At 53.0% G+C, this 22764-nt stretch overlaps 9 protein-coding genes across 9 annotated transcripts; 3 read left to right on the forward strand and 6 right to left on the reverse strand.

The window, feature by feature from the left end:
• Nucleotides 1-120: 120 nt before the first annotated feature.
• INS49_013610 (uncharacterized protein) lies at nt 121-855 on the reverse strand (the record flags this gene model as incomplete). Its single annotated transcript, XM_043174307.1, has 3 exons — nt 121-349; nt 420-583; nt 703-855. The coding sequence occupies 3 exons, from the start codon at nt 853-855 to the stop codon at nt 121-123; spliced, it is 546 nt and encodes a 181-aa protein (XP_043021252.1).
• Nucleotides 856-1030: 175 nt separating this feature from the next.
• Nucleotides 1031-1789, reverse strand: INS49_013611 (uncharacterized protein; the record flags this gene model as incomplete). The annotated part of the gene is made up of 3 exons (XM_043174308.1): nt 1031-1307; nt 1412-1458; nt 1526-1789. 3 exons carry the CDS (start codon nt 1787-1789, stop codon nt 1031-1033), a joined length of 588 nt encoding a protein of 195 aa, XP_043021253.1.
• A 126-nt stretch (nt 1790-1915) lies between these two features.
• Nucleotides 1916-2377, reverse strand: INS49_013612 (uncharacterized protein; the record flags this gene model as incomplete). The annotated part of the gene is made up of 2 exons (XM_043174309.1): nt 1916-2110; nt 2177-2377. The coding sequence occupies 2 exons, from the start codon at nt 2375-2377 to the stop codon at nt 1916-1918; spliced, it is 396 nt and encodes a 131-aa protein (XP_043021254.1).
• Nucleotides 2378-4283: 1906 nt separating this feature from the next.
• Nucleotides 4284-5074, forward strand: INS49_013613 (uncharacterized protein; the record flags this gene model as incomplete). Its single annotated transcript, XM_043174310.1, has 3 exons — nt 4284-4342; nt 4528-4547; nt 4608-5074. 3 exons carry the CDS (start codon nt 4284-4286, stop codon nt 5072-5074), a joined length of 546 nt encoding a protein of 181 aa, XP_043021255.1.
• Nucleotides 5075-5762: 688 nt separating this feature from the next.
• INS49_013614 (uncharacterized protein) lies at nt 5763-6071 on the forward strand (the record flags this gene model as incomplete). Its single annotated transcript, XM_043174311.1, has 1 exon — nt 5763-6071. The coding sequence occupies one exon, from the start codon at nt 5763-5765 to the stop codon at nt 6069-6071; it is 309 nt and encodes a 102-aa protein (XP_043021256.1).
• Nucleotides 6072-6280: 209 nt separating this feature from the next.
• On the reverse strand, nt 6281-7725 carry INS49_013615 (uncharacterized protein; the record flags this gene model as incomplete). The annotated part of the gene is made up of 5 exons (XM_043174312.1): nt 6281-6428; nt 6495-7108; nt 7173-7328; nt 7351-7384; nt 7448-7725. The coding sequence occupies 5 exons, from the start codon at nt 7723-7725 to the stop codon at nt 6281-6283; spliced, it is 1230 nt and encodes a 409-aa protein (XP_043021257.1).
• A 210-nt stretch (nt 7726-7935) lies between these two features.
• On the reverse strand, nt 7936-13045 carry INS49_013616 (uncharacterized protein; the record flags this gene model as incomplete). Its single annotated transcript, XM_043174313.1, has 7 exons — nt 7936-7941; nt 8146-8290; nt 8360-8639; nt 8769-9804; nt 11136-11551; nt 11615-12818; nt 12875-13045. The coding sequence occupies 7 exons, from the start codon at nt 13043-13045 to the stop codon at nt 7936-7938; spliced, it is 3258 nt and encodes a 1085-aa protein (XP_043021258.1).
• A 4240-nt stretch (nt 13046-17285) lies between these two features.
• On the reverse strand, nt 17286-18923 carry INS49_013617 (uncharacterized protein; the record flags this gene model as incomplete). The annotated part of the gene is made up of 6 exons (XM_043174314.1): nt 17286-17481; nt 17550-17965; nt 18017-18176; nt 18235-18344; nt 18423-18575; nt 18642-18923. The coding sequence occupies 6 exons, from the start codon at nt 18921-18923 to the stop codon at nt 17286-17288; spliced, it is 1317 nt and encodes a 438-aa protein (XP_043021259.1).
• A 750-nt stretch (nt 18924-19673) lies between these two features.
• INS49_013618 (uncharacterized protein) lies at nt 19674-21742 on the forward strand (the record flags this gene model as incomplete). Its single annotated transcript, XM_043174315.1, has 9 exons — nt 19674-19905; nt 19961-20006; nt 20072-20228; nt 20437-20456; nt 20527-20610; nt 20675-20738; nt 21127-21358; nt 21420-21522; nt 21586-21742. The coding sequence occupies 9 exons, from the start codon at nt 19674-19676 to the stop codon at nt 21740-21742; spliced, it is 1095 nt and encodes a 364-aa protein (XP_043021260.1).
• Between the last annotated feature and the right edge of the window lie 1022 nt (nt 21743-22764).

Genomic DNA, 22764 nt, shown 5'->3' on the forward strand with positions numbered 1-22764 from the left:
GTTGCGCACAGTTATTTGCCTCAGACTTTCAGGTGGAGGGATCCTCTGATCCCTTGGGCTGACCCTCTGGTCCCCTATCAGAGGGCATGTTGCGTGCTGCTTGCTTCTCCGTCACGATCGTCAGGATATGTCAGATCGTAGGTGGGATGTGCAAGGGTGCAAGCTTTGGATGTGTAGGGGATTGAGTTGCGAGATGGGTGCAGCTGGTCTCTTCAGCTCGTAGATGAAGGGGTCCTCTGATCCCATATCAGAGGGCGCATTTGGTTCTGGTTGCTTCTCCATCACTATCGTGAGGATACCCTCAAATCGTAGGCGGAAGGTGTAAGTTTTGGAAGTGGAGGCATGAGTCCTTCTCTGCATATCCATTTTGTCAGTATTCTTAGCCAGTGTGATATCAGGTATTCCATGTTATAACTCACACTTTGATACCGAGCAGCGTTGTGGCTGCGGGAGAAATAGCCCGGGCACCATTTTCTCCTCGCAATCCAGTCCTCAATTCTGTCCGCCGTGGCCTCCACAAGGCCGTCACCTCCTCGCGCCCCCTATTCGCCGCTCGAATAGCCTTGTCTTGTCGCCTTCCGCCCTGCCGAAAGCATCAGCCGTGGTAGATGCCAGCCTGTCTTGCGTGAGTGAAAATGGGTCATGTCGCGAAAACAGAAGCCCATGCATGGCTGCCTAGTGGGCGATAGTACCTAGCGGTACTGGAAAGAGACCCATCAGGTCCCAGCTGAAGTCGGTCATGCTCTCCTCGTCGGCGAATTTACCGCCGATGTCCCAGTGCCTCTGCACTGCCTCGTCAAGCATCTGTTGAGCCTCCAGCTCCTGCGCCTCGTCGCCGAGCGCCAGGAGCGCCATGCGGTGTCAAGTACCGCGATTGTGGAGGAATCGTTCTCGAGGGCAAACTTCAGGGCCGTTTCCAGGGTATGGGTCCATGAACTGAAGGGCGATTCAATGCGGCGACAGTTCTCAATGTGGAGGGTAATTTCTGCCACAGGATGTCGGCACCATCGTGGTCGGTGAACGGCCTTTTTCAGTAGGCTCCTCTGGGCCTGGATGTTGTTGTTGCTCCTGGCGGTGGTGCTGGCGACGGCGGCAGAAGACTCAGCAGCAGTAGGAGGAGGAGGAGGAGGAAGATGGAGGAGGCGAGGGTCGATGAGGTCTTCGGGCACGGCTGTGGCGGGGCCGGCCCGGACGACCGCGAGGTTATCGTCGCTATTACTACTACTATTTTTGGCGGTAGTAGTATAGCGGTGGCGGCGATTTCGGCAGCAGCAGGAGAGGGCCGCACGTCGCGGGTGGCGTAGAACCTATATACCCCAGGTTAGTTTATCTCTTCATGTTGCTCCGTCACGCTGAGGAACTCTTCGCAAAAAAGCTGAGGTCCTGGAGGAATTCAAAGGGAGTGACTTACGCCCACTGGTCACAATCCGGCGGCTGCGGGTAGTGGCATTGCCTCTCCTATAAGGCAAAATTCACGTCAGTTGTCTTGTTCCTTTCTGTGATTATACGAAGGCGATCGACTTACGTGGTTGAGCTCCTCTTGGGAGAATCGGTCGGTCATCTTGGCGTTGGTTGGAGCTGGAGCTGGCTCTGTTCCGGGGCTGCCTCTGCAGCCAAGGTACCGGTGCTGGTCATGCCGGGCGTGGTGGTTCAAGCAAGGGAAAGTGATGATATGAGATCCCCAGCCCAAGTCAAATGTGATCAAAACCTCTTGTACCTCCCAACAATCGAGGAAGCACAGGACGGTCAGCAGGGCCGTGGCCGTGCGGGCGATGTTGTTCGATGCCATTGTGAGACGAGCTTCTCGTTGGCTGTCAGCGCTGCAAAACGGTGATGGTGATGGCCGTAGAATTCGTCGAGGATGAACCGTATGCTTAGACTGACCCAGTGAGCTGCCTAGATTTGGCATGCACACTCATTGATCTGAACGCCAGTACTCAGAGAGTACGTCGAGGGCGAGGGCGAGGCTGGTGAAAGGTGTAGTAACGCTGCTTGAAGAAGACCTCCTGGGATGATTGTCCGGATTCGGGAGATAGTCGTCCTCGTCTCCGCGCTCGAGGCTGTTCTCCAGCTGCTCGTCTAACGGCGCCTCTCCTCCACCCCAATGGCGCTAAGGCCCGGGATGGGAGGCTCTCATCGCAGCTCATGATCAGGAGCCGTGCTGTGGGCCGCCCACAGTGCCAGCCATCTCCGCCTTAGCCTCTGTCAACAGCGGCCTGATGGGAAAGGGGTGTTCGTAAGGGTTGAACGCCTCTGCGTTCGGGTCGCCCATCGCGAAGAGGACGGTTCTGGTTCCGCCCATGCTGGCCGGAGAATGCTGATCCGTGGCCGTCTCGGTGTTCTTCATGCCGGACGCATCCCTCTGGATGGGATCCATGGCTGAGTGGAGTTGTCTACAAGTCCTCTTGCAACAGACGCTGTCAGAAGGCGAAGTCCTCCTCACCCCAGATCTTTTTCGCTGCCATTGTCGTATTGCCGTGCCAAGGGAGATGATAATGGAATCGATGCGAGAGGTATCATCCTCTGATGATGTATGTGCTGAAGAATTGTGACTGGATCGTTCAGACTGTCGATGACGACCGAAGAAAGTATCCATGGAGCACAACTGCCGTCAGCGGTGGTGTCTGCGCTGCTGCTCTCGTCGCGGCGGGTGCTGCCATCGAGTGTTTCGAAGACCGTCACTCATGCGCCATGGCCTTGTGTTGCAGATGGAGTCGAGTGGTGCTTGTTGAACGGGGCTGATCTTGAAGAGAAGAACCACAGGCTGAGGAGAAAGTCCGCGATGAGAGAGTCAGATCTCATTCAAGAGAGGAGGACTCTGAGTGAAGTAAGAGGACTGATGAGAAGTGTTGTGTTGGAAGAGATAATCGAGGGGAAGGTTGAAGGTTTGAGCAAGAGAGAGGAGGGTATTTATATTTGTGAGATGTGTGAGATTTGAGAATGGATTGAGGGAAAGATTGAGGAAGATGGGAAGAGGGAGGGAGGGTTTAAATAGTTTAGAGATCTAAGAATTTGTCTGCAGACGTCTACTGAGATAGTTCGTCCCAAGTGTTGACAGGCAGTTCGATGGTTCCGCCAATAATGTGTGGTCTTCTGGTGATGTTTTCATAGTCTTCTTTGAGTTGTGTCCAATTGGAGCACTTCATCGCATATATGCGATGAATTATCAGTCGGTTGCGCCAGTGGCATGTGAGTTATAATGACACTTTCAATGTCCCGATGCTACTATTGGCGCGGCCGGCTGATGGTTCGTCCGGTGTATAGACAACGTGTTCTAATTGGGCTCAACTCAAAGCAGTCTTTGAAAGGTATTTGGACACCGGACGAATTTTCACTGCAGATGTTCCGGGGGCAAATTTTTTCGTATGCCTAGACCCTCTAGTTGCTACAGAACCATACTTCACGTGTCGTATGAAGCTCGGACGAATTCCCGGTGGAGTTGATCACTGTGCCGAACCTGAGGAGCTTCCTAGCATTCTAGAACCTTCGGGCAAGCTCGCCTGTATTCCTTGTGTATTGCAGGCACGTACGGAGGGCCTTGCTTGAATTTGGGGGCATTCAGAAGCTGACTATGGAAAGGGCTGGGTTCATAGATCGTGGCGCATAAGGAGAGCTATTCTGTGTGAAAATTCCTGCTTTGATGTGCTGTTCCAGGGGAGTTTCTTTTGCCGTGATCAGCCCCGAACCTCTGCACAACTTTGGTGATGTCCCTCCCTGTGTAGCCTGTGAATGATTTGGGGCTGTGCTATGTTGGCAAACATGACCTGGATTGTGAGCTCTTCCTTTCTGGAGCTCTTACAACAGGCGGTCGCGAGGTGAGAATATGAACCAGCAACTTGCTCGCAGCACAAAGAGGCGGTGTCCCTAGTCTGTTTGGGAGACCTCGACATCCAGAAGGATGACACGCAGAAGTCAAGTTTCTTCTGGAGCCAATCACTGACAAGCTCAAAAACAGCCAGGTAAGTACCAGGCATTGACTGAGGGAACCTAAGCCACTGTTCGTGGCACGAAACCCATAAGCTGACGAGGTTTGTGGCGTGGCCCTGGCTCGCGTCCGGTCGGACAGTCGGCTTAGGGCGGCCGCCGAGCTGAGTGAACCAACCTGCAAATGCTAAGCAATCTGACTTCTGACAGTCAAAGCCAACGTTAGAGTGTATTAGAGGCTATGGAATCCAGTTGGTTCTCATTGGGCTGTACTCGAGGTTTGAGAGGCTGTGCAGCTCACGTCTGCACCCTGTTGGTGATGTGGTGGAAATTGCCGGGCACATGTTGGTGATAGCGCCATGGGTGGGCGTACCTCAGCACTGGGTACTCTAGCGCTGATCAGCTGGCATGTTTACCTGTGAGTCCTCACGAGATTAAATACCAGGCCATTTCCGTCCTCCAAAATGGTGAAAGAACACTCCCAATCTCATTTCTGTTTGTTCGACTGCCAACTTCCTTTCGCTCGCTTTCTCGTCATTGTGTACCGTCGCTAGCGCCATTAGAAGTCAATATGTTTTCCAAATCTCTGATCACTCTCTCCAGCCTGTTGGCAGCCGCATCAGGTAGGTGCTACAGAATCACCACGAAACAGGACTGGAAGGAGCTGCCCAGCTAACAGAAAGCCTACTACAGCCATCACCATCACGGAGCCCCAGCAGGGCGCCAAGCTCGACTTCAGCGGCAGCAACACCATCTCCTGGACCTCGTGGACACCGACCCCGTCTCCTTCGAGATCGTCCTCGTGTCGCCAAACAACTCCACGATCGCTCAGTCTGTCATCACAGACTCCGTCAACACGGCGGAGAACAAGTACACCTTCTCGAACTTCGTCGCCCCCGTTGGCGATAACTACCAGTTCAACTTCATCGGCAACGTCGGCACGAACAATGGCATCATCAGTCAGTCTCAGTCGTTCGCTGTGACCAAATCTGGGGTTGCATCCACTACTACATCTGCAGCTGGCTCAACTGCCACTGGCACTGGGGCCGCAGCAAGTGCTTCCTCTTCTGATACCAGCTCAGCGAGCGCTTTTGGCGTGACCTTCGGCATTGCTGGGCCCGTTGTCGTTGCCCTCAGCATGCTGCTGTAGACACAATTCTGTTTTGGAATGGGGAAAGCATAGAGACAGACTTTCGTTTGTAATGAGCTGCAATTTAATACAAAACATCGATTGTAAACAAGACTAATCTCAAGGACTCCATCATGTGCGGTTTGTACTTTGCCACTTTGCACGTCATGCCCATTCTTCAGCCTCACGCATGCCCTAATAGTGGCGGTGAGAGGAATGCTATCTCTGTCCAACTCGTCAAGGCTTCATGTAGTTCTGATTTTGCAGGATCATTTGTAGATATGTACATTGATGCTGCCGAACACTTTCGGCGCTTCTTCTCTCCAACCCGAGGGCAACGTACTTAAGAAGCGCAAAATGGACTGCCATCGGTTAGAAAGCAGGATTTGGCCCACATGCATCCGAATTTACAGGATTGTATCAGCATCCAACAGACACCACATGAGCACGTCATCATGACTAAATCCTTGCTTTGAAGCCGACAAATAAAGTCGTAGTAAGTTGATGTAATCAGGCCGATCATCTCAAGGCACATATTTGAACAAGAACGTCTGGACAGCTTGCCAAGCACGTTTTAGTTCATAGTCATCTTCCACCGCTGAGTGAAGAGTCAGAAAGCAGAGACGCATGGGTGAGTCAAGTCACCAACTGAGCGATCTAGAACAAATCTAACGGCAAATCGACCTAGAGAAAACTCACGACTTGCAAAATGAGCGGTGATTCCTATCCAGTCATCCATACCGTTGGTTCCGTCGACGGACCCGACCAAGCGAATCTCAGTGGCGAGAAGCCTGGGTCCACGGATAGTATCCCGCCCAGAGTGCCGGACAGCAAGATGGACAAACCCGGAAATAGAAGGGAAGAGCCACTTGGCAACACAGCCGCAGGACCTGAGATGCAACACGGCGCTACCAGCACTCCTACTTCGAGTGAGCCCGGGGTGATCGGGGAGATCCGGACGGTTGGTAGTGCGGATCCGGGCGGTGGAGATGCTGGGGCGAGCAGCGGAAGAATCTAAGCACGACCAGTAACGAATATGAAGAAGCATTTCAAATGTCTTCTCCTTAAATTCAAATTATAAGTCGAATGTAGCGTTGAAATTAGCGATCTTGGGCTTGACTGTTGTGTCACGCCGAGTTACACCAGCCCGGACCTTAAGCAATGTTCTTACGTGGCAAGCACCGTCATCTTCAGCCACAGGACCATAGAAACCATCTTGTTCGTATCTCACTGGTGCCTATTGGGGTTACCAGGTACCACCACAGGCACGGATTTCTCCCAGTCGCTGAACCACGTTCTGCCTTCCCACACATCCTCAACCGGCCTCCTACTTGCAGAGATTTCTGCAGCTACCTCCTCGTTTTTCTTCCAAACCCTGTACATGGCACTCTTGTTAGCAAATGAATCAGGGATTGCAGAATTGTAGCTCCGTCAGACTCACCTCAGGATGTTCTCGCCCACCAACTTCCTGATCTGCTCATCCGTAGCACCCCTCCTCATCACAGCCTGGATGAGAGCAGGGTAGTCAGCCACAGAATTAACACCATCCGCGACACCCGTGAGCCCGACCCCGTCAAAATCACCCCCGATGCCGACGTGATCCCAGCCAGCAACCTCATCAACGTGCATGATGTGATCGACCACCGTCTCGATGTTCGCCGCCCCAGGGTTCTCCTTGTCCAGGAACTGCCGCACAAACATGACCATCAGAACGCCCCCATTCTCCCTCAGCCTTGCCAGCACGTCGTCCGGCGCGCTACGGTAGACCTTAGCCAGCTCGTAGCACGTGCTATGGCTAAGAATAACCGGCGCCTCCGTGACGTCCAGCACATCCCGCATCGTCCGGTGCGACACGTGCGCCAGGTCCACCATCACACCCAACCGGTTCATCTCCGCAACAGCCGCGCGGCCAAACGCGCTCAGCCCGGCATCCTCGCCCGTGGCGGTGACCGTCGACGCCGCAGTGGCAAACGGGTTGTCGCAGTTGTGCGTGAGCGTGACGTACCGCACGCCGAGGCCGTGCAGCTGCCGGAGCACGGCGATCGACGCCCCCGCCTGGTGCAGGCCCTCTGCGCCGAGCATGGGAGGGGATCCGGCCGCTGCGGAAGGCGGGCAGGACGCACGACGAGGTGTCGCAGAACCCGAGCTCGGGCGTCGACGACGCGATGAGGCGCCGGGCGACGTCGATTTGTTCCAGCGTGTCACGGACGGCGTGGGTTGGGTCGTTGGGGTGCGCGAGCTTGGACTTGTCGCACTCGACGAAGACGGACCAGGACTGGCCGCCCAGCAGGCCCTACTTCATGCGTGCCAGGTCCGTGTGACTGGCTAGGCCTGTGAGGTTATGTGTTAGTGCGTGAGAAATATGGGAGGGAGTCAGGTTGATGGGCACGTCACTCGCTCTCCCGGAAGGGGAAGGACTTGTTATCGTAGATCTGGTTGTGCAGCTCCAACCTGAGGAGAAATGGAAGATCGTTGTGGCCATCGATCAAGGGCGTCGTCCGTAACACCATCTCCGTCCTTGCTGCGTAGTCATCCTGGCTGATCTGCGCAGTTGCGTTTTGGCTGTATGCAAAGAAGGCTGCCAGGCCGACGGCAGCCAGGCACACGAGACCTGGGACGGTCCAGCTACGGGGCTTTGCCGGTGTCTCTCCCTTGTTGCTGGTGTCACCCATCATTGATGACTTTGAAGTGGTCCTACAGCTGGAGGAACAGCGCGCACCTCGCAACAGATTATTGAAGCTACCCTTAATTCCGCCTGCTAGAGGATGTGGTCGGGTCATGCTAGTTTTACGGCCCGCAGAGTCTGTCCTGCCAGCAGCAAACGGGCCCGTCATCGGGGAGTCTTGGCCCGGAGTCTGCAGTGGTAGGACCCCGAGCTTCGTCTATGCCTATCTTTCGCTGCCACCTACTGTCAGTCCACGGGAGTGGAAGCATCAATCATTCGTACTAAAAAGCCCTTCTGCCTCTTACTACAGCTATGCCTTCTCAATAGACAGTCTCAGGTAACCTTTGATCGAGCCTTCGGCCGCGCCTCTCGTGATATCAGATTTCGTGGCTGAATCACGCAATCGATCCTATTCTTGAGACCTCACCGGTGTCAAATACACATTGAGCGGCAGCTTTGTCCACAAGAAGAAGACCTTCTGGTTGAACCAATCGATCTCAGGATCCACCAACTCAATGTCAAAGTTGAACAGCAGACGAGCCAGTATCGTCCGCATCTCGGCATAGGCCAAACTACCCAGGAATCAGCAACCACCCTCACAGACACACGTCAAGCTGGGGAACGGCAGGAACGAAACTCACTTCTTTCCGACACAGTCTCTCGGACCCAGACTGAAGGGCTGCACCGCGTCCAGCTTGTCCCCCGGGAACTCCTCCGGCGCGAGGAACCGCTCCGGCTTGAAGTCAAACGGGTCGCTGAAGTTGCGCTCTGTGTGGTTCATCAGCCACTGCGCCACACCTACGACGGTTCCCTCGGGCACAAAGTGGCCGGCGATGTTTGCGCCGCCCCTTGGGACGACTCGAGGTAATGGGCCCGCTACCGGCGGGTAGCGACGGAGGGCCTCGCGGAGGCAGGCAAGCACTATGAAAACAGGTGTCAGTGAGCGATGATGCGATGGGTCATGATGGGTGTTTTCGAGGGGTTGGCGAGTAAGGTCGCCATGTGTTGGTCACGATGTTGTGTGCGGGAACAGGATCGGTGGGAACGTACTGTAAGGAAGCTGCTGAACGGACGAAAACGTGATTTCGTGTTCCGATTGGAACGCAGAGCGGATCTCCTCCGTGACCCTGCGCAAGCACCGTGGGTTCCTGAGAAGGAGGTAAGTGGCGCCAGAGAGGAGGGTCGCCGTTGTCTCCGACCCCGCGATGACAAGCAGCCCCGCGTTGGCCCGTAGGCGGTCGAACGGCATGTTCCAGTCCTCCTGCTTACGGAGCAGGCTCCCGATGAGGTCCGGCCGCTCGACGTTGAGGCCCATCCTCCTCCTGAGCATCTCGGCCGTGTTCCTCTGGTGCGCCCTGCGGAACCTCGAGTTGCGCCCGACGAAAGATGAGAGCACCGACCCCAGGCCCAGCAACTTTAGTGCCGTCCCGATCGCCTGCCTTGCTAGTCCTCGCTCCATAAGCCTGACCAGCTCGCTCTCCTTACCGTTCTCGAGGCTGCCGAAGGGCTCACCGAATGCCATATCGCCGATGACGTCAAAAGTCGTGTAATTGTACCACCTGCGGAGGTCGAACGCCGTTTTGGAGCGTGTCAGTTTGTCCTTCTCATTCGACATTTCAGGAGCAGGAATGCATCGTTCGCGAAGCCGTTGGATCAGAAGATCAACGTATCCCTTCACAATTGGCTCCTGGTCCCGGAGAATCTTGTCGCTGAAGCCGTGATTGAGCTGTCGCCGGATGAGAGCATGGTTATCACGAGACTCCCCCAACAGGGAGGGTGTGACACCTGGTGTCTGGTAGAAGATTTCAAACTTTTCAAATTCCTCCCCCTTGACGAGTGCCCCGTTGTGATGCGAGTAGATATCCTTCCAGGCATCCGGGTCAGTAAACAATAACTCGCCGGGCCTGATGCGGACGACGGGGCCGTATTTCACCACGACGGGGAGGAGTTCCGTGGTCCATTTGCCCCGCAGCATGGATATCACGTTTGGGAGGCCGGAGGCACGGTTCGCGAGGGGACCGGGGAAGTGCCGAAGCGGATGCAGGAAGACGTTGTAGAAGCATCGCAGAACATTGAATACCAGCAGCTGGAGGGTGCCACAGCGCGATTGTCAGTCTGGGCAGGATGAATAGTAGACAGGAGAGTGGCACTACGTACCGCTGCCAACGCCCAGATTGTTGCGCCTGTCGCGTGTGTGGATATTCTATCCATTTTGATGAAATACTGGCAGTCAGACCTGTGATCTGGAGTGGAGCTCGGCGAGTAGAGTTGTCGACAAGAGATGAAGTTGCAGTCCAGTGCCCAGCCCTGCAGATGATGCGTCGTTGTGAGATGCCTTCTGTAAACCCCTACGTTGCTTCGCGGCACACGGCTCTCTTTCTCTCCTCGTTGCGCCCAGCTGCTGTCGATGAGCTGTCAAGAAGACTGCAAAACGTCCCCTCGCCGTGGCCAACATGGACATGAATGCCAAGCTTTTATTAAGAGGATGGTGTTTGGCGCAGGCGAACGGAGGAATGGAGTTCCCGAAATCCAGATGATGCACCCCAATTCCAAAACCGTAGTTGCTGCAGTGAAACGCTGTCCAGTGGGGGATTCGTCGTCAAGCTCGCCACAGCCCGTCGGCGCCGCGTTCGGCAGAGGGGAAATGGTAGCGTTCGGCAGCGAGACGGCCGCTAGCCGTTGGAGTGGCTTTGCATTAAGAAAACACACGCGGCACGGAACGAGAAACAAGATTGCATTCGCATGTGGGATCAACCAACTGCAGCAGGATGAGCAGCCCCTTGCGTGGCCCAGCGGGCTTCGGTGTTTGGTCAAAATGTCCGTCTGTGAACCTGTGCCTGCTGTCACATTCATAATGCAATGATCTTAGCGGCGACCCGTAGGTAAGGCACAGCACCTTCCCAACATTGACAGCTCATTTCTGGGAACATGATGGGTCTTGAGCAGTTCCACTCTTTCTGCGCTGGGGGGAAGCCGTCCACGTGCAGTGGCAACCACAACAGTTTTGGGACTCAAAAGGAAGGTGCTTGATCGGATGAGTACTAAGAGTCCTGCTTGACTAGGGTCAAAAAACTTTGGAATGCCCGAAGCACATCGGTCGGAAGCGTGGTAGAGTGCTAGTCTTTGGGTCACGCCACGCAGTCAGTTTCTACATCTGCAGTGGCAGAGTTCCGACCACCAAATAGTTCCTGTGCTAAGCTCAATCTGCCTGCCTCTTATAACTCAGTGACTAAGTACCCCTTCCGCCTCAAGGAGATCTGAACCTTGCTGCACAATTTGTGAGCGTGATCAACGGAAAATTCCAATGGCCCGCAGACACCAGTACAAGGTATTGATCAAGATGCTGATAGGAGCAAAAATGAGCAGCGGAATGATAGTGTATGTGAAGAAGAAAACACCACCACCGGTCCTTCTCACCAGCTTTCCCAGCTCGCCATCCTCCCTCATCAATCCGGCCGCCTCCCGGGCAGTTTCGTCGGTGGCCCACGGACCCACAAGGCGGAATTTAGATGGGAAGTTCGGACCCATAGCCCACGTGAAGAAGACCTCTTTTCCAAAGTCCCTCAGCACGTGTGTCCAGGTAGGTGCGGACCCCATGTCGAGCGCCAGCTGGTAGACGTAGCTCTCCTGGTCGACGCCGCGCTTCGTGGCGGCGAAGTCGTGGTCCTTGTCGCGGCTCTTGAGCTTGTAGTCCATCTCGTATCCCTCCACGGCATTGTGGGAGCGGCGGGGAGGTTTGAAGCCGGGCGAGAAGTACGGCTGGAACTTGGGGCTGGTGATGAGGTGGTACACCCAGTGCTGGGCTTGAAGCTCTGCGACGGGCGGGATGGCCCCTGGGAAAGGATGAGGTCAGTACTCACTAGAGTGAGATTCTTGTGAGAAAACGGAATGCTTACCAAAAGCCGGTCTTATGAACCCGATGTACGCGACGCCATCTTCGATGTTCCGGAAGATGCCCCTGGTCACAGAGGCATCCAGCGACGGGTAGACGTCTCCCTTGGGAACGAAAGGGAACGACTGCTTATACCCAGTCGCAAAAATGACAACATCAGGCCGTATACCCTTCTCCTTCCTCATAACCCCCGACTCGGGCCTATCATTCTCCTCAAAATGAACCACCCCCTCCTCATCAACATGAGTCGGCCACGGCGCCAGGTCAATTTTCCTCCCGCCAGTCGGCCTCAGCTCCACATTGATAAGCCATGTCCGCCACCGGTTCAGCCTCGACTGGCTCCGGTACTGCTCCGAGATGTAAGGCAGCGCCCGGTCGCTCTTGCAGATGAGCAGCGAATCGGTGTGCAGCCGCCTCGGGCTCACGCCGCCGGCCCACTGGTCGAACCCGGCGCGCGTGCCCGAGATCGCCCACGCCATGTTCGTCACGAAGGCGTCGTAGACGGCCCACAGCCAGGGTCCACGCTGTACTATGGGCGGGACGTATGCCGTGTCGAACAGGGACGCCGTCGCGCAGTCGAGCGGCTTGTTCGGGTTGTTTGGGTCGGGCCCGCCGCTTCGCCCACCTGCGCGAAAGGGGTCCGGCACGATCTTGGGCGAGGAGATGAAGCCGTCGCGGTGGCAGAGGATGACGCGCCTGGTCTGGGATGTGATGGCCAGGTGGGCGATGTCCATGGCTGTCTCGCCGACGCCTAGGATCAGCACAGTCTTGTCTTCGCCGAATTGGGAGCGGGACTTGAAGTCGGCGGCGTGGAGGAGTTCGATACCGGGGTGAATAGATGCGCCTGACTTTTGATCTGAGCTCCGGCGATCTCCATTCTTGTGGACTGTGGGCAGTGGTGTGTTGAGTCCCGGAATGGCTGGTCTGAAAGGATCTTGGTTCAAGCCGCTGCAGATGGCGATGGCGTGGTATCGGCGCTCTACGACCTGGCCTTGATTATCTCGTATGGTGAGAATGTGATGAGATGGGTTTGCCGGGTCCGGTGTGATGGACTTGACCTCGGTCGAAAGATGGATACGATCCCAGAGGTTGAACCTCGTCGCATAGTCTTTCAGGTATCCGACGTATCTTTTCGGTGTCAGAAAATCTTTCTCGCCTTCTGGGACCCGAAAGTCGGAGAATGCTGTGAGATATTTCGAAGAAACAAGCTTCAAAGCCATGTTAGCTCTGGCGAATGAGAGGCATGAATATGGCACAGGCTTACCTCGGCGTCCTCATAAACTCCATAACTGAAGACGCCGCCGACATCTCCCTCCTTCTCAAACAGATGTGCCTCGATTTCCACGCCTGGAAAGAACTTGTGCGCTTCTAAGAGATATTTCAGAGTCACGAGGCCGGATGGCCCGCCTCCGATAACGGCGACGTTCAATACCATTACGAATATGATAGCAGACCTTGAGAACAATGGAGAAGAGCTTAGATGGACAAGTGTGCAGAAAAAGTGCCGAATGCTGTGCTGTATCCGAGCTCGCCGTCTGTGGTGCGTAGGATCACGGGTTGTGTCTGAGACACAGGGCGTTCCCTCCGCTTCCTGGGAAATTGTGGCAAGATCCAAAGCTGTTGGACTCCAATGGCAGTTGTTGGAGGGTTTGCACTATTTGTCCTGTCACCAAGCTTGTCCGTGTGGTTCCTCGGGAAAGTTTGACACGAATGGGGAGGCTCTGCTAGAGGGCCTGGTCTGTCATGCCTCAGAACGGTGCAACTTGAAGGGAAGAAAGAAGCAAAAGTGATACCTGAGCTACTACTCACACCTTTTCCTTGTGAACGAAAGAGATCAATTTAGGGTGCATAAAATTGGATCTGCTGAGATTTTGGTACAGGATTTAAAGTTAAGTCCGTAGGCTGACTACAGAGCAGATAGATTTGCGAAAGACATAATCACGATAGGTCATCCTATTGAATAATGTGCCTATTAAGTGCCTTTTCACTCTGGGCCAAGACTGCAAATCTGAAAGAAGACGTTAGCTGCTGAGCTTAAGCCTGTACGCTTATACTAGATTCTGTCACTTAGGCTACATTGAAGCCTCCTCGGCGGCCAAGGGGCTGTGACAAACACCACAACTCACCACCATTCCTCCGGGGAAGTGAAGGTGATGCTTCCAGGGCAATTGGAGCTCACATGTGGGCCGGAGGCTCCCAGCTACCCTTATATGGCATAACTCCATATGTATGTCATCAAATAGCCTGATCTTGGCAGCATGCTTTTGTCCCCTCCCATACCATTGCTGCCCACATTGCTGCCTGCCGATAGAGAACGTCAAGTCACCTGATCTCAGCTGTTTCCACCTCCTAGCTATGTTGGGAGCTAGCTTTGATCGCAAAGGAGAGGGGATCTCTGTTCTGGATCTATGCAGACCACTGCTCCAAATCTACACATATACAGGCAATTGACAGCAGGCATTTTCCGATTGCACCCAAATTTGAGGCAAAAAAAGCAGTATTAAGCCAAGAGACGATGCGATCATCTATTTGAATTTTAGCACACACCGGGCATAGTACATCTGCATTCACCAGATGTGGTGGGACAAACAGCCTGTGTTCAAAAGACGCCGTTTCCCCACCCCACTGTTGTCTGACGTGTCAGCGTGTCTTTGGACATCCTGAATTTTCTTTGTTTTCCCGACGGCCCCATCTTATATCTTTTCTCGGTTTTATCCAACGCTTCGTTCCAGTGAACATTGGTCATATTATCTGTGAGACATCAGACAATTTTACAGCAACGTCCTCCACCAGGCCTCGCCTCCCTCATTTCTCTGTCAGTCCAGTAATAGCATGAGTTCTTCAACCTCTGAATTCCCTCCTGTCGTGAAATTGTGCTCCAACTGTCAGAAGGCACAATTCCGAGACGATGGTTCAGAGCTCTTCCAGGACGGGTTGAGTCTGGAATTCGACAAAGGGCAGGTGCCTCTGCACAGACGCTGTCGCTCTTGGGGTATCATTCCCACAGAATTCGAATTCGTGGACTTGTTTCCAGAGCTGCCCAGGCTCGTGAAATCAGGTCGGGATGGGTGCGACTTCTGCTGTTTTCTGCATAAAGCAATTACATTCGCAGCCTCGGAGCGGGAAAAGCTCAGCACGTCCACGCACGCACGGGTCACCCTTGTGACCATATCATATGTGTGGGGACCTGCTCAAGAAGAAAGCATTTCGAGTGGCGACAGTGTCTCAAGTGGCGCAAGTCTTTCAAGTAACGAGCCTTTCTCCGAGTGGCCCATTGGGCTCAATGCGATGCGGATCAATCTCGAGATATCGTCTGATGACATCAATTCTGAGTGTTTCTTCACCTTAGACTGCGGTATTCAATCTTTGCGTGGTGATTATTCACGCGTCTGGCTCAGCATGCATGCACTTAACGACTTGCATTTGCTAATTACTAACACTCGACTATAAAGATTCGGATGTAATTTCAAAATGGCTGAGATTGGACGGCCTCGCCTCTCCGTCATATTGCGATGCAGACACTATCTGTTGGATGAATCGAAGGCTTGAGTCATGCCAGGAAGAGCATGACCATGCCGTATTTGATGAGACATTCATTCCTCAGAGACTCATTGATGTTAGCAGCGAAACTCCCCGCCTCACATTGCGAAAAGACATTTTGCAATCAGGTTGCAGCTCTGACTTCAAATATTCCGCTCTAAGCTACTGCTGGGGTTCAGGGGAGAGCCAGGCCAAGACAACTGTCGCTACACTAAATGATCGACAGGCAAGTATCAATGAGGCCGAAATACCTGCAGTGCCCCGAGATGCCATTCGAGTCACCCGGGCCCTGAGTATCTCTTTCCTGTGGGTAGACGCACTTTGCATTCTGCAGGACGACATATCCGACTGGGAGCAACAGTGTGCTGAAATGCACACCATTTACGGCTCTGCCCACGTCACCCTCTGTATCGCAAATACTCGCTCATGTAGTGAAGGCTTTTTGCAAAAAACGAGTCGGCTCCCCTTTCAGTCACTCCGAGAGCCCGATATAGCAAGCTCTTTTATGGTTCAATACATCAATCTCGTGCCGGGTTACCGAAACCAAAAACGGCCTCCCATCTTTCATTCTTTTCGACTTCTGCTCAGTGACGTTGGCGAGAGTCGATGGCAGGAAAGGGGCTGGGTTTTTCAAGAAGACAAATTGTCCACTCGAAAACTGATATTCGGGCGGTGCAATCTTTACTTTGTGTGTGACGACTTTCAGCATGCGCGCGGAAAGGCCTACCCATCAGATCAGTATGCACCCCTTGTCGGCAAGGTTCTTGCCAGGAAGGACTCGAATTCTACATATGACGATTGGGACAGCAATATACTTGCTGCTTACAGCGAGTACGATGCCAGCACCTTCAGCTACGCTGTAGACTTGTTACCAGCCCTTTCAGGTCTCGCCAGACTTTTCGGGAACCGGCTCAAGGATTTCTATTATGCAGGACACTGGGGACGAGACCTATACCGAAGCCTTGCATGGGAGTGTCCCATAGGATACAGTGAGCCTGTGCAACCCACTGGGATTATAATCCCGTCGTGGAGTATGTTAGCCAAGGGGCACACATCGTCTTATGCCTGGCACCGTTATAGAATTGAGCGAGATTTTCGCTCGGAGATCAATGTTCCCAAAGCGAGGGCCGTAACGGTTGGCGACAATCCGTTCGGTGCACTGAAAGAGTGCCGTCTTTGGATACGAGGCTACACGCTTGACATGAGCCGCAGAGAATTACAGGTCTCAGCACAGCCGAAGTTGACAAGTCTTTGGGGCCAATGGCATCTGCTAGTACATGGATGCTGTTTTGGGCATTTTTTATTCGACTGGCAAACCAGACACGATGATTTTCGGAAGACCTGTCCATCCAGAGACGACGTCAGAGCTCTTAAATTACTTCTCCTTGGCAGCTTCGAAGACTACATCTCCAAAGGAGTACCCGGGGTTGAAGGCAGCGAAAGATTCCGCATCCACAACGACCAAGACTCAGCTCCGAAGGAGGAGAGCGGTGATGAAAATCTGGATCATGGTGAAGAGAGCTGTGAGGAACGCTGGAGTCAAGCGCAGACAAGCGATCAGGAGACGTCAACAATTGGTAATGATGACAGTGGACATCGTCAATTCCAAGTAACTATTAGGCGAGGATATGGTCTCATTATCTCTCCCACTGGAAACGACGGCGAGTTCCGCCGTGTGGGTGCTATCTTTCCAGGATCGAGCTCACTTCAATGTGGGCTTCGTGACGATAGCGACCTCAAGGCACTACAGAGCCTTGCACAGATCGAGACTGTCCAGTTAGTATAGCACAACCCTGCAGTCTTCAATATTCTTTTTCTGCTACAAGAGTTTCCGCAGTAAGGAACTTTATTGCATCGAGAATTAAGTACGAGGTGACCGATAACATTGCTGTTTTGGAAGATAAGGTCGGTGAGACCAATTTTAATAAGCCCCTGGGGTGAAGTTAATCAGGAGCACTCCTTATTTTTTCAAAACACACTTTCAAGAGATGCTTCCACACTCGAAATAACAAGTTGAAGCACTCCTGTGCTACCGAACGCACTCATCTTCCTGCAGGTTCACTCGATTTTGGACCGAGTCTAATCACCTGCCAGAACATAGTCTTGCCCCGTTCACTGGTATGCGCAAACACATATTACAGCTTCGCCTCTTTGTCGTGATTCCAACCGGGCATCTCACTCAGGTCCTTGGCCGGCGCCGCACGCGTCGACTTCCTCGCGTCACCGGAACCGGGCCTCCACCGCCACGCATCGGTGAGGTCCTTTGCCAAGGTCCCCTCGATGAGCTCCACAACGTGCTTGCCGATGTTGGGCAGTAATTTGAAGGAGTGTCTAGATGAGGTGTCAGTAATCACAAAAAAAAAACCCCCCCCCAGGCGGCTGGCTGGAGTAGAACTGACCCGCTGTCTCCCGTCGCCAGGATAAAGTTCTTCCACCGCGGGTGCTCGCAGATGAGCAGCGACGAGTCCGCAGTATCGGTGCACCAGCACATTGACCGGTTAAAGAGTTCCTTCTGTGTGAAGCGTGGCAGGTATGTTGCTATAGCCTTGCGGATGGTGGTCTCGGAAGCGTTGGGATAGGTGTCGGTGGGGTGCTTGGCATGTGAACGAGGCACTGATACTGGCTTTGGCTTGTCCGCGCCGTATGGTTGGTGTTGCTTGTACCGCGTGAAGCCGGGAAACTCGTCGCAGACCTTGATGACGCCGTGCTCGTTTGGTTCGAAGAAGAAACCGACGTCGCCGTGGTAGACTACGGGGATGCCCTTGTACTCGGCGGCTTCTTGGGGCGTCAATTGCATGTGAGCATACACCCAAGCCTTCCTCCCAATGTCAGTATTAAGCGGGACATGCTGTTTCCAGTTGCTTACCTTTGAGCAGCACTGTTCCTCAAGGTCTACCAATGTCGGACTCCACGCTCCTGCAGCGAGGACGACCTTGTCTGCGTAATACTTTGTGCCATCCTCTGTCTCGACTCCGATACACGTTGTACCGTCATTATCGAAGAGCGGACGTTTGAAGGAGCCGGCACTATATCAGGATGCAAAGATTAGCGAGCTATGACCCCAGTGGTGCAGTGTCTTCTTACCCTCCGAACCCAAAATTTATGCCCTGTTTCTGACAAAACTCCCCAATTGCGTTGATTGCTTTTGCTGCAGCAAGCCAGCCTCCGTCTTGGCTATAGATTGCATTCCAGCCCTGATCCATTGGTCAGCAATTAGGCACGGCGTTGACACTCAATGAGTCTCAAGTTAGCTTGGACATCATTTGTCTCACCTTGATATTTCCCCTGGGCAGAAGTGGTACCTTGGCTAGGATCTTGTCTTCACTGTCAAGCCATTCGTGTGTGTCCCCAACTCCTGCGTCAATCAGAGTTTGATATTCCCGCCGCAAGCCAGCGATCCCTTTCTCCGACACCTCACAGTCCAACTATGGAATTTTGAGAGGTTAGTCTGTGCCTTGAGTACGGGACATTTGGACACACTCTTAGCATACCCTGCCCGTGTTGTGGAAGAATGGCTTGAACAGCTCATCATTCCTCCACATGTCCCGCGCCTCCAGACTCAGTCGCAAAGTGGCCTTGTCTCGCACCCGGATGCCCATGATCTTGTTGAGGTCATTTCCGGCAGACTGTGCAGAAGGGAAATGATAGGTGTCAAGAACAGTGATATTCGACGGTGTGTATCCAGATCGAAGGAGGTGCAGGGCCGTCGAGGACCCGATCGTCCCGCCACCTCCGACGACAACGACTGTCGTGGTTTTCCGGGAGTTCGCCATAGTATACAAAGCCGTCCTGGGTCACTCGCCTTCCCGGGCCGCATCTAATGAGAATTCCTGGGCGAATTTAAATTCCACTACGAGGATCGCGACGTGGGCGCACTCACGTGTTTGGTGGATCGGCAATGTCGACATGGATGCCCCCTGGCACCCGGCTCGACCAATCGCTTCGACCTTCCTCGTGTCCAACTCCGCCATGCGTGGGTTAACAACCGTCGGCCCGGACCGGAGATATCCCCGCCAAGAATGCAAAAGTACGGGTGCAATCCGACCTATCAACATCAACGACATGTGCGAACTGCCTGCAATTCGCCAGAACGTTGCCGGATCGCTGGGATGCTCTACATAATAGAGTAGATTGTAATAGCCATGACATTGTCGTCCATTTTGAAATCGGAGCTTGACTGTGCAGGATGCGGTCAAGCCGCTTCGCATCCCCGGTCATTCGCGTCTGGACCGCGCACATCACTTTCCAGCCATCACGAATCATGACTCCAGTCGGGGAAATTACCCCATATTGTGTGTTTGGGGAACACACATGGTCTATGATCTCCAGGCCCACAGATAAGCAACACCATCCCAGTCAGGCGCATGAGGAGAAGCTTGTTCGCATGGCTATATGTATCTAGACCCAGCTCCTCGAGAGAGTTTACAAATAGTCGTATGAGCACAGCGCAGTCTCGTCTGACTTCTTTTGTTCTGTCTCTTCCACAACCACAAGCCCCCACCTCAGCATCGTCAGAGACCATCATGAAAGTCGACAGCGTACCCGCTCCCGATGGGGCTGGGGCCACTGGAGAGAAGGCCCCATCCCTAGAGGTCGTGGATAGCACCGCCGATGTGCATCCGGAGTTGGTCGACATGGACGCGTACAGACGGGATGTGCCACTATGGAAGAGGTTCTGGCAACATAGTCTGACGCAGATGATGCTCCTCAGCGTCCAGGCCTTTTGTGGGCCAGCCATGGACGACGCAATTGCTGGTAACTACCCGGTGTATCTTTGTACTGTTTGCACTGAATGCTGACGTTGCTGCAGGCCTCGGTGGTGGTGGTTTGGCCACACCGCAAACGTCTAATACCGCGTATGTGCCCTTCCGAACTATATTGCAAGCCAAGGCGTGTGCTGACAAGCCTCTCCCTCTCATAGCACCGCGATCAACTATACCATGCTGGCCATCGTCTGCGCGTTCGGTGGGCCCCTGGTAAATAAGCTCGGTGTAAAGTGGTCACTGGTTATCGGTGCCGCAACATTCCCCATCCGCGGTGCATCGTACTATGCCAACAGCAAATACGGAAATCAATGGGTAAGTTCAGACAACTGTGATTTGCCGAGGCTAAGTGTCTGGTCTCTGACAATGGTTACACTAGTTCCTTATTCTTGCCAGTTTTCTCAATGGCGCGGGTACTGGTTTCTGGTACGTTGCAGAAGCTGGTTCCATCCTCTCCCTCGCGCCATCAGGGGTAAGAGGCAGGTACTTAGCTCTTTGGATCGTGTCCCGCAACCTCGGGCAGCTTGTTGGCGGTGGAATCAAGTGAGTCTGGAGAAAAGTAACCACAGCCCTCCGATGCGAGCCCCTCTGCTGACAGTATAATTCTCTCAAGCCTAGCAAAGAATCATGTCAAGGGTGTGGAAGGAGGTGTCACCCCCGACACTTACATCGCTTTTGTCATCATCGAGTGTTTGGCGTAAGGACGAATTTCCCATAATAATTACTTCCATCGAATCCATAGCTAATACGGATCTCTCCAGACTACCATTTGCGTTCCTAATATCCCCTCTTGAAAGGGTCGTCAGGTCGGACGGCACCAGGATTGTTGTTTCCGAATCTCTCGGCACCAAACAAGAGTTGAAGCAGATAAGAATAACAGCAACTTCAAAACTGATTCTGTTATCTTGCATCTGGGCATTCTGGTCATTCTTTTATAGGTAAGTCATGTTGTCTCTCAATGACCACAAATCACTTCAACTAATTCATGTTGCAGTGGGACATGGTCTACATATCTGGCCACCTATTTCAGTGTCCGAGCTCGAGCACTCTCATCACTGATATCGCCATTCTTCTGCATGTAAGCATATGATTCTTCGCTCTTCGTTTCGCCTCGCGGTTGGCGTATTGAAAACTATTCATGCTGATATTCAATTCTACAAGTGTGGGCTGCTTTGGACTGGGCTTCATCCTTGACATAAAAGGACTAAGTCAGCGGCGGAGGGCCCAGCTTGGTCTTTACACAGTCGTTCTGCTCAACATGGGCGTCTACATATGGTCTATCGTGATGCAGGTACGATTTGACAAGCACAACCCTGGGGCCATCGATTGGGAGGAGCCGCTCTATCCCTCGGCATTTCTGCCGTACTTTTTCGTGCAGACTACTGGACCACTCTCGCAATCTTACATGTACTGGCTGATCTCCTCATTTGCTACTGATGCACAATGTAAGTCTGGTTCCCTTGGCCGGTGCAATTTGTAACGGAAAGGCTCTGACACGAAGCAAAGCCAATGTGCGCAATGGAGCCGCATTCAGGTGCGTGGAAGCAGTGGGCCAAGCAGTGTCCTATGGCCTGAACACGAACGCGAACTTGAGTACTCTCGTTGGATTGTAAGTCAAACAACTCCCCATAGAACTTCCACGGCTGCTGTATTCTGACAAAATTTGTTCAAGCTGCGTCACTTTTGGCCTTATGGCTGCAGCCCTTGGCCCCATGATTGTCCTCACCAATGATGTCCCGGATCGCATCCCGGCCGACGTGCTCGCCGAGGAGCAGCAAGCTGCGATTGAAGGCAAAAAGGTGGATCCCCATACGCTTCCCAACGTTTAAAACATATTTCGGCATCTATTTTCGCGGTGACGAAGAGTATGAACGGAAACGTGTTGAAGAGGTCGTACAACAGCAAAACAAGCTACAAGAGACCAGAACAGAATTGCGCTCAGACTCAGTCCAGTATATATTCTATGGCAGTCAATAATCATCACGAGTCATCTCCACTATGTGGGCACATTCGTTACCAAGAGTGACGAACATGTCAGGTATGTTCCAACACCGTATCAGCCATCATAGAAATACCACTGCCCTAGAACCTTTTCTTGAAGTTTAATTCAGTTCAACTTGTTAGTTATAAAATCTAAATTAAACCACTAGCTACTTTTGATTTATACGTAGTTCTCAGCAGCTGGTAATATACTAGCTACTGTTGCCAGTAATAGTAATAAGTTTCCATTGATACCATCTTCTCGCTGTCACCCGCCTAGCCTTCAGCAATGACTTGAAAGATCAGAACATTCCTGGACTCACTATGGCTCGGGGACTGTCCGGGTCATTCCATTTGACAGGCCCCGCAAGTCTCAGCACTAGTGATCCTGAGCTGAAGGGCGGTCCACAGTACTAAGCCCCAGCTGACAAGACATAAGCGAGCAGGCAGATGCGTATAAGCCATTGCCTTTTTTGACAGTATCTTTCATGTAATATTAGAAAGGATCATCGTTCGATACCGAAAAAGATCTTCATTTATTCAACATACAATAGATACACTGAAACAGCTCATCGAGCACAAATCACTTCCACTTCACTGCCAGCAACCTTTACTTCTTCGTCTTCCCTTTTTCAAGATTTCAAGAATAAAACCAAAAGGCACCTAACAACAACATGCGTTTCTCTGCCATTCCTCTTCTATATCTCGCTGCAGTTGCAGTGGGTGCGGCTGCAGTGAGTAAGAGAGCTTGTGTTGAGCATCGTGGCAATTCTTGGGGCTGCGATGCCCCGGCTGGTCAACCGCAAAACTGGAATTATTGCCAAGTTTACGATCCCAACTACCCGGTACATAGGAGCTCTTGTTCTTCCAA

This window comes from Diaporthe citri, assembly GCF_014595645.1.
Source record: "Diaporthe citri strain NFHF-8-4 chromosome Unknown scaffold_7, whole genome shotgun sequence".
Classification (NCBI taxonomy): Eukaryota; Fungi; Ascomycota; class Sordariomycetes; order Diaporthales; family Diaporthaceae; genus Diaporthe; species Diaporthe citri.